A 16,766-nucleotide genomic window follows, 5' to 3' on the forward strand; every position below is an offset into this window, starting at 1 on the left:
GTTTGATGGCTTGTGACCATCCATCTTCCTCTCGATCGCATTCCAGAGGCTTTCAATTGGGTTCAAGTCTTGAGATTTGGCTGGCCATGACAGGGTCTTGATCTGGTGGTCCTCCATCCACACCTTGATTGACCTGGCTGTGTGGCATGGAGCATTGTGCTGCTGGAAAAACCAATCCTCAGAGTTGGGGAACATTGTCAGAGCAGAAGGAAGCAAGTTTTCTTCCAGGACAACCTTTTACTTGGCTTGATTCATGCGCCCTTCACAAAGACAAATCTGCCCGATTCCAGCCTTGCTGAAGCACCCCCAGATGAGTCCAATTTTCAGCTTTGCCCAACACCTGGTCGTCTAATGGTTAGACGGAGACCTGGAGAGGCCTACAAGCCACAGTGTCTCGCACCCACTGTGAAATGTGGTGGAGGATCGGTGATGATCTGGAGGTGCTTCAGCAAGGCTGGAATCGGGCAGATTTGTCTTTGTGAAGGACGCATGAATCAAGCCAAGTACAAGGTTGTCCTGGAAGAAAACCAGAGAAACTGATGATTTTCCAGTGGTCTCTTAATTTTTTCCAGAGCTATATTAATATATATATATATATATATATATATATATATATATATATATATATATATATATAATATATATCATGGGAACCGCACGCCCCGTCGTGGTTTATACCTTACTTATTTCATACCAGAAGCCCTTACCCAGTGCGATTTAACTCTTACAGTTGTCACAAAAAATACAGTAGGAAATTGTACACAGGATTTAATTTTGAACAGAACAAGACATGCTTACCTCAGTATTGCAAATTGTGTTTTGAACTATGAAAGCTGCCACTGAAAAATTGCTGGATTTCAAATAAGGCGAGCTGTTGAATGCGGTTCTGAAATGAGTGGACTTGCAGGTCTTTTTTTCACACAATACTGGATTTTTTAATTCATGTATAACCGCCAGAAAGACTGAGATTTTGTGTAAAATTATATACGTAGCTTGTGTAAGTGTGGGTATTTATTAAGGACTTTATTGATGCATCGTTAATCAATGAAATAGGTTTTATTTAATCCGAAATATAACCCATGCAACAACAGTTCAACCTTGTTTACATTGTCATATTGTGTGTCTCTCTCCAGTCTAGACCACAACAGCAAAGCAGGAAGTAACATCCTGCCAAATAATGCAGTAAGTAAACAACTACTTTTTAGACTAATTACCATAAACATGCGTTGCTGCTATACGTTTTTCAGCTTTATAGTTCTGCTTACACTAGGATAAACAATTGATAAGTGTATTATTTTATATTACAGGTTTGCAGTTAGTTGTTATTTTCTTTTTTGATGCAGCCCTTGCTTGGGTAAAAGAGAGGTAAAGTTAACAAGAGAATCAATGGGCGACCGAATGTTCGAACGTTTAACTAAAGTGCGCAGGTGTATTTCCATAGTTATGAAATAACTAACCACGCACATGAAGAAAAGCCCAAATATCCAGTAATTACTTGATCGATGTTGCTGGTTCCACAAAAATGCACTCCTCGTTAACGAGTTCTACCAGCCTACCAAAGGAGGTATTTAAACTTGCTGCTGTTTTTTAGTTATTTGAGCGCAATAAATTGTCCAAATAACTTATAAAAACAAATGTTTACGCCATTCTGAAACTTTAAAACTACCTAACAGACAATCTATACCAAAAAAAAATTCTCAGTGACAAGCGTGCCAAATGGTGACCCGATCGGTTTTGAAACAGCAAAGAAAACATATCCCTCAAAATCTGTCACTCTTACTATAACGGCACTATTGTGTCATTATATCTATATATAGTATATATTAGTATATACAAATATAAAATATATACAATATATATACACACACACACACACACACACACACACATATACACATATATATATATATATATATATGAGAGAGAGAGAGAGAGAGAGAGAGAGAGAGAGAGAGAGAGAGAGAGAGAGTACCACGTTATAACGCAACCTGTTATAGGTAATAATTGGTTATAACACGATAAGGTCGTGGCTCCCATTTCCAATTGCAATTTGACTCGCAAGCATTTGGTGAACGTTGCAGATACTTTAAGTGATCCTGGTGATAGGATAAATTATAATAGAAACTCAAAGAAAGAAAAGTACAATATTGATTTTTTTTATGGTTGTTTTTACATTACCATATTTAAAATGCGTTTAAGTTGAAACTGGGATATATAGAACTTACACTGCCCCCATGCTTGAACTGTACTTTTTTTTTCCTTTCTAATCAAACTGTCCGTTAATGTTACAAAACAAGTACAAAAGTATAAACATCCTTGGATTCTGTGTTATTTACAGTTTACAACATTTGTTATAAAAAAATACACAATTTACATAAGAGATGTATAAATTTTAAATTGGTGGCGTTAAAAGCATATAGGGACATAAACGCATATATGGAATCAATCAATCAATCTTTAATTTATATAGCGCCTTTCATAGTGGACCACCACCACAAAGCACTGTGTGAATGTGCTGCTGTGAGAGTGCAAGACTGTTTATTGTTTTTGGTGTGGCCCAGGGAGTAATTGTGCGTGTCTCCTTCCATTGTACACTACGATATTAATGTGGCTTGTGGGCATTGTAAATCATTTTGAGAATAAAAATGCCAATATTCATTATAAGGCTTCACGCCGTAACATTTCGTACACTCTTATTTTTACGGTGATAAGGGAAACACAAATAACGTGGTTTCCTAATTATAGACTCTGACAACAACATTATAACGGGGTAGCATATGCATACATACATACATACATACAAACATACATACATACGTACATAATAAAGTAAGTAAAATGAGATCTGAAACTGCTTCATTTTTTTCAGGTGGTAGAAATCTGCAGGAAAGACCCTAGTTCTGCCTGGGATACAGAAGAGCCTGCACTTTGCAATGTGTCAGATCTGCTGTCCACCGTGTCTTAACTCTGTCAAGAACTCCTCTCAAAACTTCAGACTGCCAGTGTAGTGCAACAAAAACCAACCATGTGAGGGACCTAATTAAAAATTGTTAGGAGATTTGCTCCAGATTGGATCAATTTCACAAAGCCTTGGCATGTTTTCTAGACTGGCATCCTTGGCAATTTTGCAAAAGCAAGATGAGGGAGGAGTGGAGGCAGAGATAAGGCAAACCCCTGGCATTCTCTGATTGTCTCATTGTTGTTCTAATGAGGCGCTTTGCCCTGGGAATATTAATCTAGCTACTTTCACATCTTCTGCCTTCCTCCTTTAACCCCCCACCTCCTCTTCCTCCAATCCTAATTAGGATTTTCAGCACCCACACCAACATTTCATCTGGCTGGAGCTCCTATGATGCAATTGGGATACAAGATGCACTCAGGTCTAATTGCCACAACCTTTGTCCAGAGTCTTCAAAGGCTAATGACAGACAGCATGATACAAATTATCTCAAAACTCAGAAGCAACATTTACATGAATTACAGTTAAGGGCTTGCTTTCTTTCTTTTTTCTTTTTCTTTCTTTTTCTAAATGGCATAATAGCAATTATCTTGCACTTGACATAAAAAAATACATGTTTATCGAACTGTAATTAATTCACATTAATGATACTTAACGTTCCTGATGTAATGAAGCATGGAAGTTCATTTTTTTTCTTTTTATTAGCACTTTTAAACCCTTAAATAAGGCAATTTGCACATCATATTTCACCACAGAGCTCCAATTAGGAAGGAATACAGAATAACAAAGTCCCATGACTTAAAGGAGTGCAATAATAGCTTTATGCAGTTTGTAACTAGGAGAAGATCACAGACAAATGCTACTGTTTTTAATTCTTATTTAGTTACTGGCTTGTTAATTAGAGTGCTTGAATGGTACAGTACAGTGTATCCAAGGTAAACAACAATCAATTTCTGATGTTGAACACTTATGTAAAACGTCCAGTTAACTAGTTTTGTTAGAGTTGTCTAAACGGATACAGTCTGACATCAGTAAAAGGAAGCTCACAACTGAATTGATGCTGCTGATTTAATCACTGATATAAAACTGATATTGTTTTTTAACACAATGGTTTGTTTTACACAACTGTTATTGGTACTTTTATTTATTTAAGTTAGAATGGAGATCTAATGTCTTTCCCACTGGGAATTTGCTCTTTTAAAAAACGTTTTTATTACTGTTTTTATTTTAATAAATGTAGCACATTTTCAGAGAACAAGCGTTCTTTCGGGCCACTGTCAGTCACATACCTGAAAAAAACAAGACGTTGGTTGTTTAATCTATCATTACAGCTATGTATTTGGCTTACTGTACTTCTGCTTTTATTCGTTCTGAATCTTGTTAGAGGTACCCGAGAATACTGTGGCTATTGACAAACAATTGCTTAACATGCTGTCGTAGTCAGCAATCAGATAAAGTAATTCCAGTAATTCCATATAATTACCTCTTCCTGTCAGTTCATGTGTTTGTGGTACATACCTCCCTTTAACAATCTCCAATTTTCTTCTTGAAAATGAAATCGACTAAGATGTCAAATCGACTAAGACGTCTCCGTTGTCTGATGACATTTTTTTTTTAAATCGATTCTAAATATTACTTCGAAGTTATCAACAGAATTCTCAATAACGGTATCATAATATTATCAATATTGCGAGAAATTCAGCTATTTTTACACTGCTTGCCCTAGCATTTTTATGTCCGGCCTTTGCTCCTTAATGATTGGACAGCTGCAAAACCAGGGCAAATCTTTGACTTTCCCATTGGTTAAACTTACAAGACCTTCAACTGAAATGGAGAATACCTTCAATGGTGTATGTCCCTCCTTTGCTCACTCATGACTGGACACCGGCATAACAAGGGGAAGATCTCTGTCTCCCCATTGGTTACTCAAGACCTTAAACTGTTTATGTCCCACCTCCGCTCACTTATAAGAGAACTGCCGCAGAGAAAATGCAGATCTTCTATTTGTTGATTTTGTTTGATATAAAAAAGTTAAATTCGGCATGATTAAATTGCTCTTTGGTTGATTAATTTGTTAAATCGGAGCAGCCCTAAACACACACACACACACACACACACACACACACACACACACACACACACACACACACACACACACACAGGAGCTTCTTTTAGTATTTCCGAACTCAGCACCATTGATTGTTTAATAGTTATGGATGAAATGTTTTCCTGAATAGAGAATTCAATTGGAATTCAAATGGACCTGTATGTAATTGTAGTGGAAAGCCCATTACCTTTGCTTCATCCCGGTGGTAGGCTTTGCTGTTTGGCGCACTGTGTCTGTTTGACGTTAAAGCTTTCTTGATGTCTTCAATGCTTGAAGGCTTCATTAAGTTGGAGCTGCATTATAAAAAATAAAAAAAGAAGAAATGTTACAGAATCACACCAGTCTTTGCTGTATATTAGTTCCTACCATTTGTCCCGTTTTCTTAATTAGACAAGAGACAAACATGGATTTTAACGTGAACTGACTTGGCTGGGATAGAAGGTATTGATAATCATTGAATAATCATAGAACATCTACATTTCTACCCATTATGGGTGCTGAATTAAAAAAAAAAAAAAAAAAAAAAAAGTTTGAATAAAAACTATAATGCACATTTACATCAAAGATATGCTGGTGTAAGAAAGAGGTAAACATACAGCAATTTTGACGAGAAAAAATGACCTCAGTCACAACTGTTTTGCTATAAAAGGGTTTGCTGTAATACTCCAAACATCTTTATTCAATTCCCTCCTTCTTCACCTCTTTTTTTCTTACTTGATTGGAAATATGATTTGTTTGGTATGCATTTAATAGTGCAGCTTGTCAAGGGTTATTTATCGATTTTATATAATGTTATCATCATTCGTATTATTATCATTATTATTATTATTAAAAGCAGCTACGTAACTTTCGTCAACTAGTTTTCAGGGCTAGTATTTAAAGAGCTAAAAAACCTTGTGATAAAAAAAAAAAACTAAAATAAACATTGTTCCATTATTATTATTATTATTATTATTATTATTATTATTTATTATTATTATTATTATTATGTATTATTATTATGTATTTCTAAGAGTATTTATTAAGGGCTTTTGAATAAACAATTGATACTACAAGACAACACAAACGACAAATGAATTAACAATTCGATACAACATCTTTTTCAGTAGTTTTTTGCTATGTCATTCTAACTTGCTAAACCTGTCTCTTGAATCAGCCCACTGACTACAGTCAAGGGCAACAGAAGCAGGTCAATACAGACTCCGTATTACAACAATATTGCCCAAATTCGAGTGACAACCAGAATAGTTCAGACAGTGCTATGTGGGGTCAGGTTACATGGGGGGGATTCACAGCTGGGGTGAAACGTGGCTAGTGAATCAAGCCCAGTGGAGCTCTCATTATAATGCTTTGTAACACTGATCTGAGGCGTTCTGCCCTGTTCACTGTAGAATCCATTTGAATGAGGGACCTCTTTCATCAAGTATTGTGTGAACTCCAGTAAGACAGGAAACCTCCCTCACAGCCCACCTTTCATTTTCACATTGATGTGTCAAAGACATGATGGACTAGCTTATTCATTGGCCTCTTTTTTGATCTCCCTTGAAAGAAAAAAACCCCAAAAAACAAGTGAACTGGATCAAATAAGCCGTGGTGAAACCAACAACGTCTCCACTTAAAGACGTGTGGCAGTAATTTGTAATGTCTTTTCTATAAAGAATGCTGTTTCAATGTGAGGCAAGCTATTGGATTCACTGGGTATTTGGTCAGCAGAGGTAGTTCATTTATTGGACACATTTGAAGAACAACTTGGTGCAGCTCTGTAATACCATAGTTATCTTAACATGTGTACTCATCATCTTCTTGTTTAGAATCACTTTGTATTGCTTTCTATTTCAGTCATCACTGCTTTGTGACTTTTTAAAAGTTTAAACTTCAAATTCAAACGTATTTATTTAACCAGAACAGAACCCTTGAGAGATGCATCTAATTTCAAGGGGGTAAAATGGGGACAAAGAGACAAAACTATCACATAAAAAAGTAACATAAAATAAAAGCATGGACAAGTAAAACAATTCCAATTAACAGGATCCTGATCATAGTCAGTACTTACAGGATTTGCAACCCTGCTCAGATTTTAAATAATAATAGTTATGAGAGATTTAAAAAGGTATTGTGAAAATATGTTTAAAGATGCCAGATGTACAATGGCGCGTTGGCCCATACTTGAGGGAAAGTAGGTACACGATGTAGGTACATTTCTCTAACAGAGATGTAAGGTAACTTGGAACATATTTCCAGTGTACACCTTATAAACTGAATATAGAAAATGAGAGGGCACTCCTGTGGCTTCAAAAGGGCTCAAACATCTCTTCTCTCCAAATTCATCTGGTACACCAGAGTGTAACCATTAACCAGCCCCACTTAGGAAATACATCAGTATTGGGCAGAGTGTTGCAGGGGGGCATGCCAATGGTTACCATGGTGAACCAGCTGGACAGAAGACACGCCTTAAAATCACCAGGACGTAATGACTAGAACTGGAGTTCATAAAACTGACATTTCATATCCATACCAAGTTGCTCTTTAACTAAGATACACCTACAAGAACATAAACCAAACACATTCTGGCTTGTGACTTCTTCAGTGTTTTTAACCACCTCCTCTTTGGTGTAACAATGATGACGCAGAGTGCTATATTTACACAGAACTGACACAACTGGCTAGACTGATGAGATTACATCTTGGGAACCACATGTCCAATTGTGAGGAACCTGTTCAAGGGCATCCGTATTATATTATATATCCTTGTGGATTTTATTTTTTTAACGTGGAGTCTTTCAAAATGTATATAATACATTCAGCATTCTTTGCAGATTTTGCTAATCAAACTGTTGATTTAGTGTCGTTAGCAATATAAAGGTTTATCACAGTAAATCTCAGTTTGTTTTTTTTTTTTTTTTTTTAATAAGATTTACCATACCACTCTGTGCTTTACTACACTTTGCAATGTTTTTACTAGGTACTGCATACGGGAAGACACCAAAGGATATAAGCAAGTGTCCTCTGCATAGACTGCATGTATTCCAGCCAGGCCTCGTGTTACAAATTGCTGTTTTACACTGGTTTGGAAAAGAAGTGCAGTGATAATGAAATCCATATATATAAGCTGCTATATATATATATAGATATATCATATGCAATTATATATATATATATATATATATATATATATATATATATATATATATATATATATATATATATATATATATATTACAGCTTCTGGAAATTCAAAAACGTTCCCTGGTGACTTCTGGTTGATTTATTTGATGTACCAACCTGTCCACTTCAAACACAGTGTCTGTCTATCCCCCTGTCCGGCTGCACTGAGAAAAACTCATTAATTATCTGCACGGATCTTGTTAATTACCTCTTGCCTACCTCCAAGGGCCTTGTTAATATGGCCAGCTTCTAAAGTGCTCTAACTAATGACACGTTGAGATAAACAGGCCTCTCCGTTAGCACCTGTCAAGGGCTGTAAATTAAGAAATTTTCACGTCAAGCTACTCCTTAAACATGGGTTCAGTGACCTTTCCGGAAGGTGAATGTGATTTACAGTGCATTTTAAAGTTCGGAAATGTGCAAAGGAGAATCTAAATTAACTGAGAAAAGTGACAACGTTACTGCAAGCACAGTGAATTCAAATTCCAAATTGTACTACCTCTGTACAGCTAGAATGGAAGTTTCACTAAACAAACCAGGTGTCTCCTCTATTTCCCAGTCAATGATAACTTGACATTCCTGAATTGATAACTATCCCCTCATAAACAGTGGCAGCCAAAATGATGGGATCACTAGCCTTAACAGAATAAAGCATGAATTTCACCTTTTGTCTCCTAAACCCCTTGTTTACTATCTTGTTATGCAAAGGGTTTGAATCCTCAATCTCACAAATGTAGCGGTACCATCAAACTGCCAAGGCTGATACACAAGTCAATCTGATATTCTTAGTAGTCACCATTTCAGTTTTGGAGAAAAACGAAGGACCACCACCCAGTTGTTTTACATTGCCAGGTAGTATTTGGGTACTATTGCAGCTGTGGGATGGATTTTTAATTAATTAAGAGATGATTAGCTGTTCAGGGATATCAAGATATTTAGTAAGCAAGGGGTCTGAGGCGGATAACAGAGGAAATAAATGCCCCACCCTCAATTATTCTGGTGAAGACTTGTAACACCATCATTTGGCCGCAAGTGTACAGGCATGATTTCAATGTGCAAACCATCTCTAGGGATGACCAGGGATTGGATATTTGTTGTCAATTCGATCTCTCAGACGCCATGCTCACTAAAGAGATCTGCCCCAGAAGTTCATTGGTACCCCAAACTTGATCGAATCCTACCAATGCATTTTTATTCATTTTACCACCCTAACACATGTTCTGCGTTGCTGAGATTAATGTTAAGAATGTGTTTTTAGTACTACCACATTGGTCACTTCCAAGTCATTCTCCATTCATGCATCTGTCCCATTAACTATTGTAGTGTATATTTCAATTGATCAGGCTACTGCCAAACAACACTTTTCTATTATGCATCTCTGAATCCGAGTATAATGTGCAAAACACTTGAAAAATAATTGCATTTCCAGCAGGAACCTTATCTACAGTATACACTTTATAGTTTAGGAAAAATGCCACTCGTCAAGTGTTCCTTTTATATATTGGCATTTAAACGGAAATAAAGACATACTAGTTTGTTTGTGTGCCAATGCGCTCAATTGCTTACACAAGGGTTTTTGATGTATTCAAACGACTACTTGTGTATAAAGGCAGGGGAGGTTTTGGAAAGTGTGGTGGTTACAGCAGAGGATAAGGATCACAGTCAAATACGGAAGCAGTTAACGTAACCAAATGCGAGTGCCTGGAGCAGCAACCAGTTCACTTTTGTTTAACGTGGATTTAATTTATTGCTACTAATATAATTACCTTAATGACTTACATATTTTTTTTATGATGATTGGGGTGAACCTAAACCTTTTATTAATACGACTTAACATAATGTTACTATACCATATATGTGTTTTCAATAATAATAATAATATTCACTCAAGATTTTAAGTAATGCCACACTGCAATTTTTGCTTCCTTCGCAAAATCAAAGTTAGTGGGGACAAAGATGACAGCTGCACACCCCTAGTGGTCAGTTTTCAAAGTAGTTCTTGAGCAAATATTAGAATAGTTAAACAAACACTGCATGAAATGAACAGCATTTATAAATGACTATGAAAATATATCATGCAAAGGAAAACATAAAATGCATAAAGGAGGTCTGTAATAAAGAACACACACTCTCTGTACAGAATGTAGGTAACAGGTTAGATGTGACACTGGATATATTTTATATGTAGGGGTGCAACAATTACTAGATACATCAATTGTTGATAGCCAGTCCTTAATTTCCCAGAGATTCGATTACATATTGGTGAATTGATGCATTGAATTAACCCCATTTTTTATTGCCAGTTTTTAATAAAATAATACAGTGTGTGAGGATGTGCTTCTTTTAAAGCTAATGCGGTAGATAAACAAGGACTGCACAGCGCGTTGCTAGGATGCTCACAGTGAGAGGACTCCATATTAGCGACCATTGGACTAGTACTGTTGGCCTATTCTTGTTACATTTCTTGGTCTAGAAATGAAGATACTGTTTTTTTTTCTTTTTCAAATGGTAAGAAAACACAGACAAAAGAATGGTGATTTTTGGGGCAAAGGAAAGGCAGGGCAGAAAAGTGATGTTTAGAATTTTTTTGGATTCCTTATCGACAGGGGAGGAAATTATTTGGATAAAACAAAAAAAGTTTTCAAACTGTGCAATACTGAACTGCGGTATTGTGGAAATACGACACATTCTTCTCATCATGTGGATAGATTTCACTACTCAGCAAGGCATAACATGCACTTATGGCTGGGACTCGCAAAACATGGCCAATTAATTCTCCAGCCGCTACAACCATGACAAGGTACGTGGCTACATTTATTGACGACAATAAGCAGTCAGTGAATGTGGTTGACTTCCCCACTTTCCAAAGGATGTTGACAGCTTTCAGACCACAGTACAATTTGCCGTCACAAACGCATTTTACAAATGTAGTTTTAAGATGCATGTATGAAGAAATGAAGGCTATGGTCAAATACAGCATTAGTATCACAACAGATGCTTGGACATCCCGAGCCACGGAGGGGTATGTTAGTGTAATTGCTCACATGCTAGATTCTAACTTTGAAATGAAGTCCTACGTCTTGCGAACAATTGCCATGATCTTAATCTTTGTGCTGTGCTAGCTGAAATGGAGAGAGAATAGAATCTAAGGCAGAATGATGATCCCATTTATGTAACAGACAATGCCAGGAACATTACATATTGGATGCATGGCTTTAAATCTGTCTGTGAAACGGGCATACACTGCAATAGCTGCAAGCAGGATATTAGCCAAATGTTGACGCATTCTAGAACATTTCAAATGTAGTGCAATTGCTACAGCTGCACTGAAAGAAAATCAGAAGTTACTGCAGCAACCTGAGCATACACTGAATTAATGGAACAGTGTAAAATTATTTAAGTTGCATCATTGGTGAGACTAAGCATTTATTTATTTTTTTATTAAAAAGTGACCAGAATACAGTATACCTTACCTTTATGTTATTCGACATAATGTTAAATCTGTACTGTGCCTACTTTTGTTTCAAAGTAATGAATATAAGTTGTGGCTTTTTGTTTAACTGTTATGCACAACATTGTCTTAAGTTATTGGATGTTCTGTTATAAAAAAAAAAACAAAAAAAAAACAACGAAATGTTCTTTATTTTGAAAAATAAAAACTCAATGCATCGATTATTGCTGATAAATAACTGTATGATAATAGAAGAAGAAAGTAGGTTGCCGATTGCACCTCTAGTAACATGGTATGACTTTGGCTTTTGTTTTCCAGCTAATTCAAAATGAAAGAATATTCAAATACGCACTGAAATTATGAAAATTATTCGATAAAAACTAACACGTTTGTACCAGCACTACGTCATTTCACTTCAGAAATTCCACCTGTAGGAGCTTTTTCAGAAACAGATTCAGTGGTTAAAAAATACATTTTTAGATGGAATAGTTTTCTACTTGCCACATTTTCAGGGATAAGGAGTTTGCATGAACTTATGCAAGTGCATATACACTGAAGACAGCAGGATTAAACCGTACTAACTTGTGAATGATCTTACAGTAGCATGGGGAAATGCTATAGGATATTTTAGCATAAAACTGTCTATGGCTGAAACTACAATGGACAATGACAGACAACTCACATAACAGGCATTACTAAACAGGTAACGGTACCTCATTTAACTGCTACAAAATGCAATACTATGGAAATATAGATAATAACATTCTATGTGCGTCACTATATTGTGAGTTTCATGACCCAGTACAGCAAGACTCACCTGGTCTTTGGCTTATAGTTTGTGGCAAAGGGGTTTGTTCCTGCATCCCCTTGTAGATTGTCACTGAACGGGTTGGGAGACCTCAAGTCACCGGAACTACCTGATTTCCCGTTGCCGATCTTATCCAACTTCTTGCCGTCTTTCTTCCCCTTGACTCTCTCCAAAAGGCCCACTTTCTCCTTCTTCTCCTTCTTATTCTCAGATGTGACGTTGGTCTTGCCCTCACACGAGACACCACTGCTCGACTCAAAGGGGTTTTTGTTCTGGGGCAGAGTGGCTGACTTTTGGGGCAAAGAATTGCTGATGCTGGCGAACAAATCACTGTGCCCTTCATAGCTGCCTTCACCCTCAGTGGAAGTGCCAGTCTGCTCCGGTTTGGCAGCGTCGACGCTCTGCGATCGTCTGTGGGGAGAGATCACATTTCCTACAGGAGAGTCAGTAAGAGGTAACAAGTCAGTAACAAGTAAGATGCCAGCTCTTTCTTAAAAAAAAACAAAAAAAAAAACACCTGCCTTCGTCCCATCTTAGCAAGCCATTAGACCCAACAGGGATCTAATTTAACGTGATGAAATCCATTAGTTTTTTTTTTTTTTTTTTCAATGTTCCCAGTGTTTTAGATCCTACTACAGTACTCCAGGTAGGCTATTCCATGCATTTATAACTTTGTGTAAAAACACGTTTCCTATTTTCTGTTCTAAAATTTTACTCCGCTTCTGTTTATGCCCTTTAGTTCTACTCTCTTAGCTACATTTGAATTCACTTTATTTATACCATTTAGGATTTTAATAAACTTCAATTAGCAGAGTTGCCCTTCGCTGTACCTTCGAGTGCAATTATTTTTTTGTAGGTGACCAAAACTGAACACAGTATTCTAGGTGATGTTTAACTGGAGCATAATATGGTCTGAGCATAACTTCCCTAGACTTGCATTCCACACAGTAACTTTAAACAGCATTTTCTTTGAGTGTTACTGCCCCCTGACTTTTTCTTATGATATTTGCAAGCGGGCTAGCACTGGTATATTAAGTTTTAATTATTTTTGCCGCTACACCCAGTATGACAGAGGAATAGTAGGTGTGGTGAAGACAAATTTACCAATGTATAGAAGCTCCCCTCACAGGAATGCTTAAAATATTATCAAGGAGATACAATTTATCAGCGGGGCAGTAATTGGCACATGATGCCGCAAAACACTTCCAGTACAAACTATGTTAGTGAGCATGGGGATTTGCAGTAAATAGAGAGGGCTACAATTCTTACCACTCTCGTCGATGGAATTCATGGAGTCTAGCTTGGGGTGAAACAGCGGAGCGTGCCCGATTGTGCTAGCCTTAGCTTTGTCTCCAGAGAAATGGGATCCGATCAAATCAGACATGGAGTGGGCAGCAGATAGACGCTGGGGCCCCAGGAGATACGTTTGTTTTGGTTTGGGTTTCATGTGCTGGTTCGTCTCGGTGATATCAGGGTCAGAGGAACGGGGGGTGCTTGTTCCTGGGAGGATGGCAGAAGAGGTGTCGGAGAAGGTCCCATCCCTCTTCCCTCTCTTCATCTTGTCTTTGAGTTTGGAGAATGGGGAGCGTGGCTTGTCCTTCATGGAGAGGTCGAACATACTGGCCGTCATGTTGTGCCTCATGAACTGGATGTTGACTTGGATTTGCCCTCTGTCCTTTCCCTTCTTCCCAGGCTTGGACTCAAGCTTGAACCAGCTGAAAGAGAAGATCAAGGAAGCATAGCGCAAGGCATCAAGCCATGTTAACAGATAGATCTGTACTGGATGGATACCATGATTGAGGAGTATCTATATAGTGAGGTCACCCTACATATGACAATATCAATATCCTAATACGATCATGATGTATGTTATGGTCCTGATGGGTGATTTTGTATGGTATGAAATTAATTGATTTGTTCAACCTATACCCCATAATTTTAACTCCATACAAGTACTATATGTCAATAACATATTCTTATACTATGTGTAGATAACATATTCTTACTCAATAAATCCACGAAATCTGATACTCTCAATAACTAAACAAGTTTCATTCAAATTAAATAAGTGGCTCTCATGTAATAATGTAAGTGTGCCAGAGAGACACATATATCCCCACATGGGATACTACCAATAACTTATTCTAAATTGTTTTAATAACAAGTTGCATCCCAATTTAAAAAGCTGTTTTCCTGATATATTTACCAATGTAAATGTGACATTCAGATGGACATGTGCGGACAGACATATCCCCATAAAGTTTCCTTCCAATAGCGTATTCTAAATAATGTTACTGCAACACAAAGTGACTGGTTAAGTGTTTTCCCAGATATAGCCAGTCAATGCTTTTGTCATATTAGATTTTTTGTTTTTTATTATTTGAAAGCAAGTTAGAAACTGCATATTTGTACAGATGAATTATGCTTCCTTTTTACAGTGCAAAGTACAGTAGTAACTATACTATGCTTCAGTTAGTCATAAATGCTTCTGTATTACTCCTTATACATAAGGATACATTGCCAGTGTACATATTTGATATGTGCCCAACATACTTTTTAAAGACAAGTATTTGTTTTAAGCCACCTTGGGTACTTTGTATTGTGTTTTTTTTCTTCAAAACATCACATTTGAGACTTATGTGGCTAATGGAAGTGCAAAACAGGTCTATGGAATTGATTTTTTACAATCCCTTTAAATCATGCGGTTGACCTGAAAATTGCACAATTAACAGTTTTCATGATATTTCAATGAAAAGCTTGAGTCTGCTAAAAACAAATACGTTCCATGTCATTTATTTCAATATTTGCAGCACTAAATAATTCAAGCCCTACTTGAATGTCAACGTAATTTGACTTTACTGCAGTGTTTCCCTCTAAGATACCACAAAAAAAAAAAAAAAAAAAAAAAAAAAAAAAGTGTTTATAGTTCTGGAGCTGGTTCATCTGAAGACGCAAAAACATTGCGACACTCTTTGCAAACACTCCTAGTGTGGATTGCTTTACATACAGTACGCCTAGTTTTAAGGAGTAATGTCTGTACTTAAAATATGTTTCGCATTTTTAGGCGGTGACTCTACTTACACATAATGCAAAGGCACATTCAGCACATGTCTGCCTTCAACATCTGCTTAGATTTCCTCACAGTTTTGTTCCTGCAACTTTACATATACTATACACAGGATGTATAAACTACTCCTGGAAACTGAATTTATACTAAAGACCAGGCTGTTAGGATGAGAGCAGAAATACAAATTTATAAAGTGGTGAAAAAATATTTGATTTTGGTCCCTGTTTTTTTTTTTTTTTTTTTTTGTGTACAGGCAAGTATATCAAGAAGAAAACTTAAAGTAGTTTCAAATCACATTTTTGCAATTTTAATATTCTATGAGCTTTGTAATAATTCTATGTGGTTTTTATTGCAATGACTTTTTGTTGCCATGGTACTAATGTAAGGACACTCCAATATGTATCACAATGAATGTGATACGGATGGGCTGCAGTACTTGTGTGTGCATAATAAGACCAAATAATCATGTACGGATTGACTGTTTTGTTACAAGACAAAAAGTAAATTACTTAGAGAGAGTATGTATTCATACGAACTATAAAACACACTTACTCTTCATTCAAGAACCACTTAGTGAACTACAATGAGTTAGGTTGGGCTTTTGGTCTTGTATCACAATATAATGATACATACTGTGCCTCTATTACGATACAGTATGTCATTAAAAGCCAGGATCAAGATTCGAGACACAATGCACTGTTACACCTCTGATGTTACGAGAAGTGACACCAACGCATTTTATTTGTGGAAATTAAAAATGTTATTAATAAAATAAGATTAAAACTCTTTCTTCTCTTCTGCAGACAAGCACCAAACAACCTCAATCCCTCTTGAAACAATAGAATTTTCTTTTCCAAATACAAATAAATCATTCCCTCCTTCCTAGCCAATCAAATGTCCAGTGAAGTACATTCATTTTTGCAATGAGATATACTGATGTGCAGTATGAAAAACAATTAACCCATAACAATTCTACAACTGCACCACCCATTTTTCAAAGAAACTAGCTGTGTGCACAATACAACACACCAAAACCATTTTAGATGCCAGTGAGTACCTTAAACAAACCCCTTGAGCTTTTACACAAAACTCTCGGTTCAAAAAAAGACAACACATGTCTTTGTTAAAACACAAAGAAGACACTGTATTGCAGCCCAACGCTCAGTCCTTGTAGGAGTGGAGAGTGAAGCCTGTGTGTGTTTGAGGTGA

The 16,766-nt window shown here is 36.7% G+C and overlaps 1 protein-coding gene across 1 annotated transcript in view; it reads right to left on the bottom strand.

Moving 5' to 3' along the window:
* LOC121325954 (rab11 family-interacting protein 2-like) overlaps positions 1-16,766 on the bottom strand; it is a 38,089-nt gene that overhangs the window by 3,023 nt on the left and 18,300 nt on the right. The window contains exons 2-4 of the mRNA XM_041269042.1: positions 13,760-14,205; positions 12,500-12,923; positions 5,254-5,359 (exon numbers count right to left, since the gene is read on the bottom strand). Of these exons, the coding sequence (XP_041124976.1) occupies positions 5,254-5,359; positions 12,500-12,923; positions 13,760-14,205 (976 nt within the window). The remainder of the gene's footprint in view (positions 1-5,253; positions 5,360-12,499; positions 12,924-13,759; positions 14,206-16,766) is intronic.

Source organism: Polyodon spathula, chromosome 13 (genome assembly GCF_017654505.1).
Source record: "Polyodon spathula isolate WHYD16114869_AA chromosome 13, ASM1765450v1, whole genome shotgun sequence".
NCBI classification, from domain to species: Eukaryota; Metazoa; Chordata; class Actinopteri; order Acipenseriformes; family Polyodontidae; genus Polyodon; species Polyodon spathula.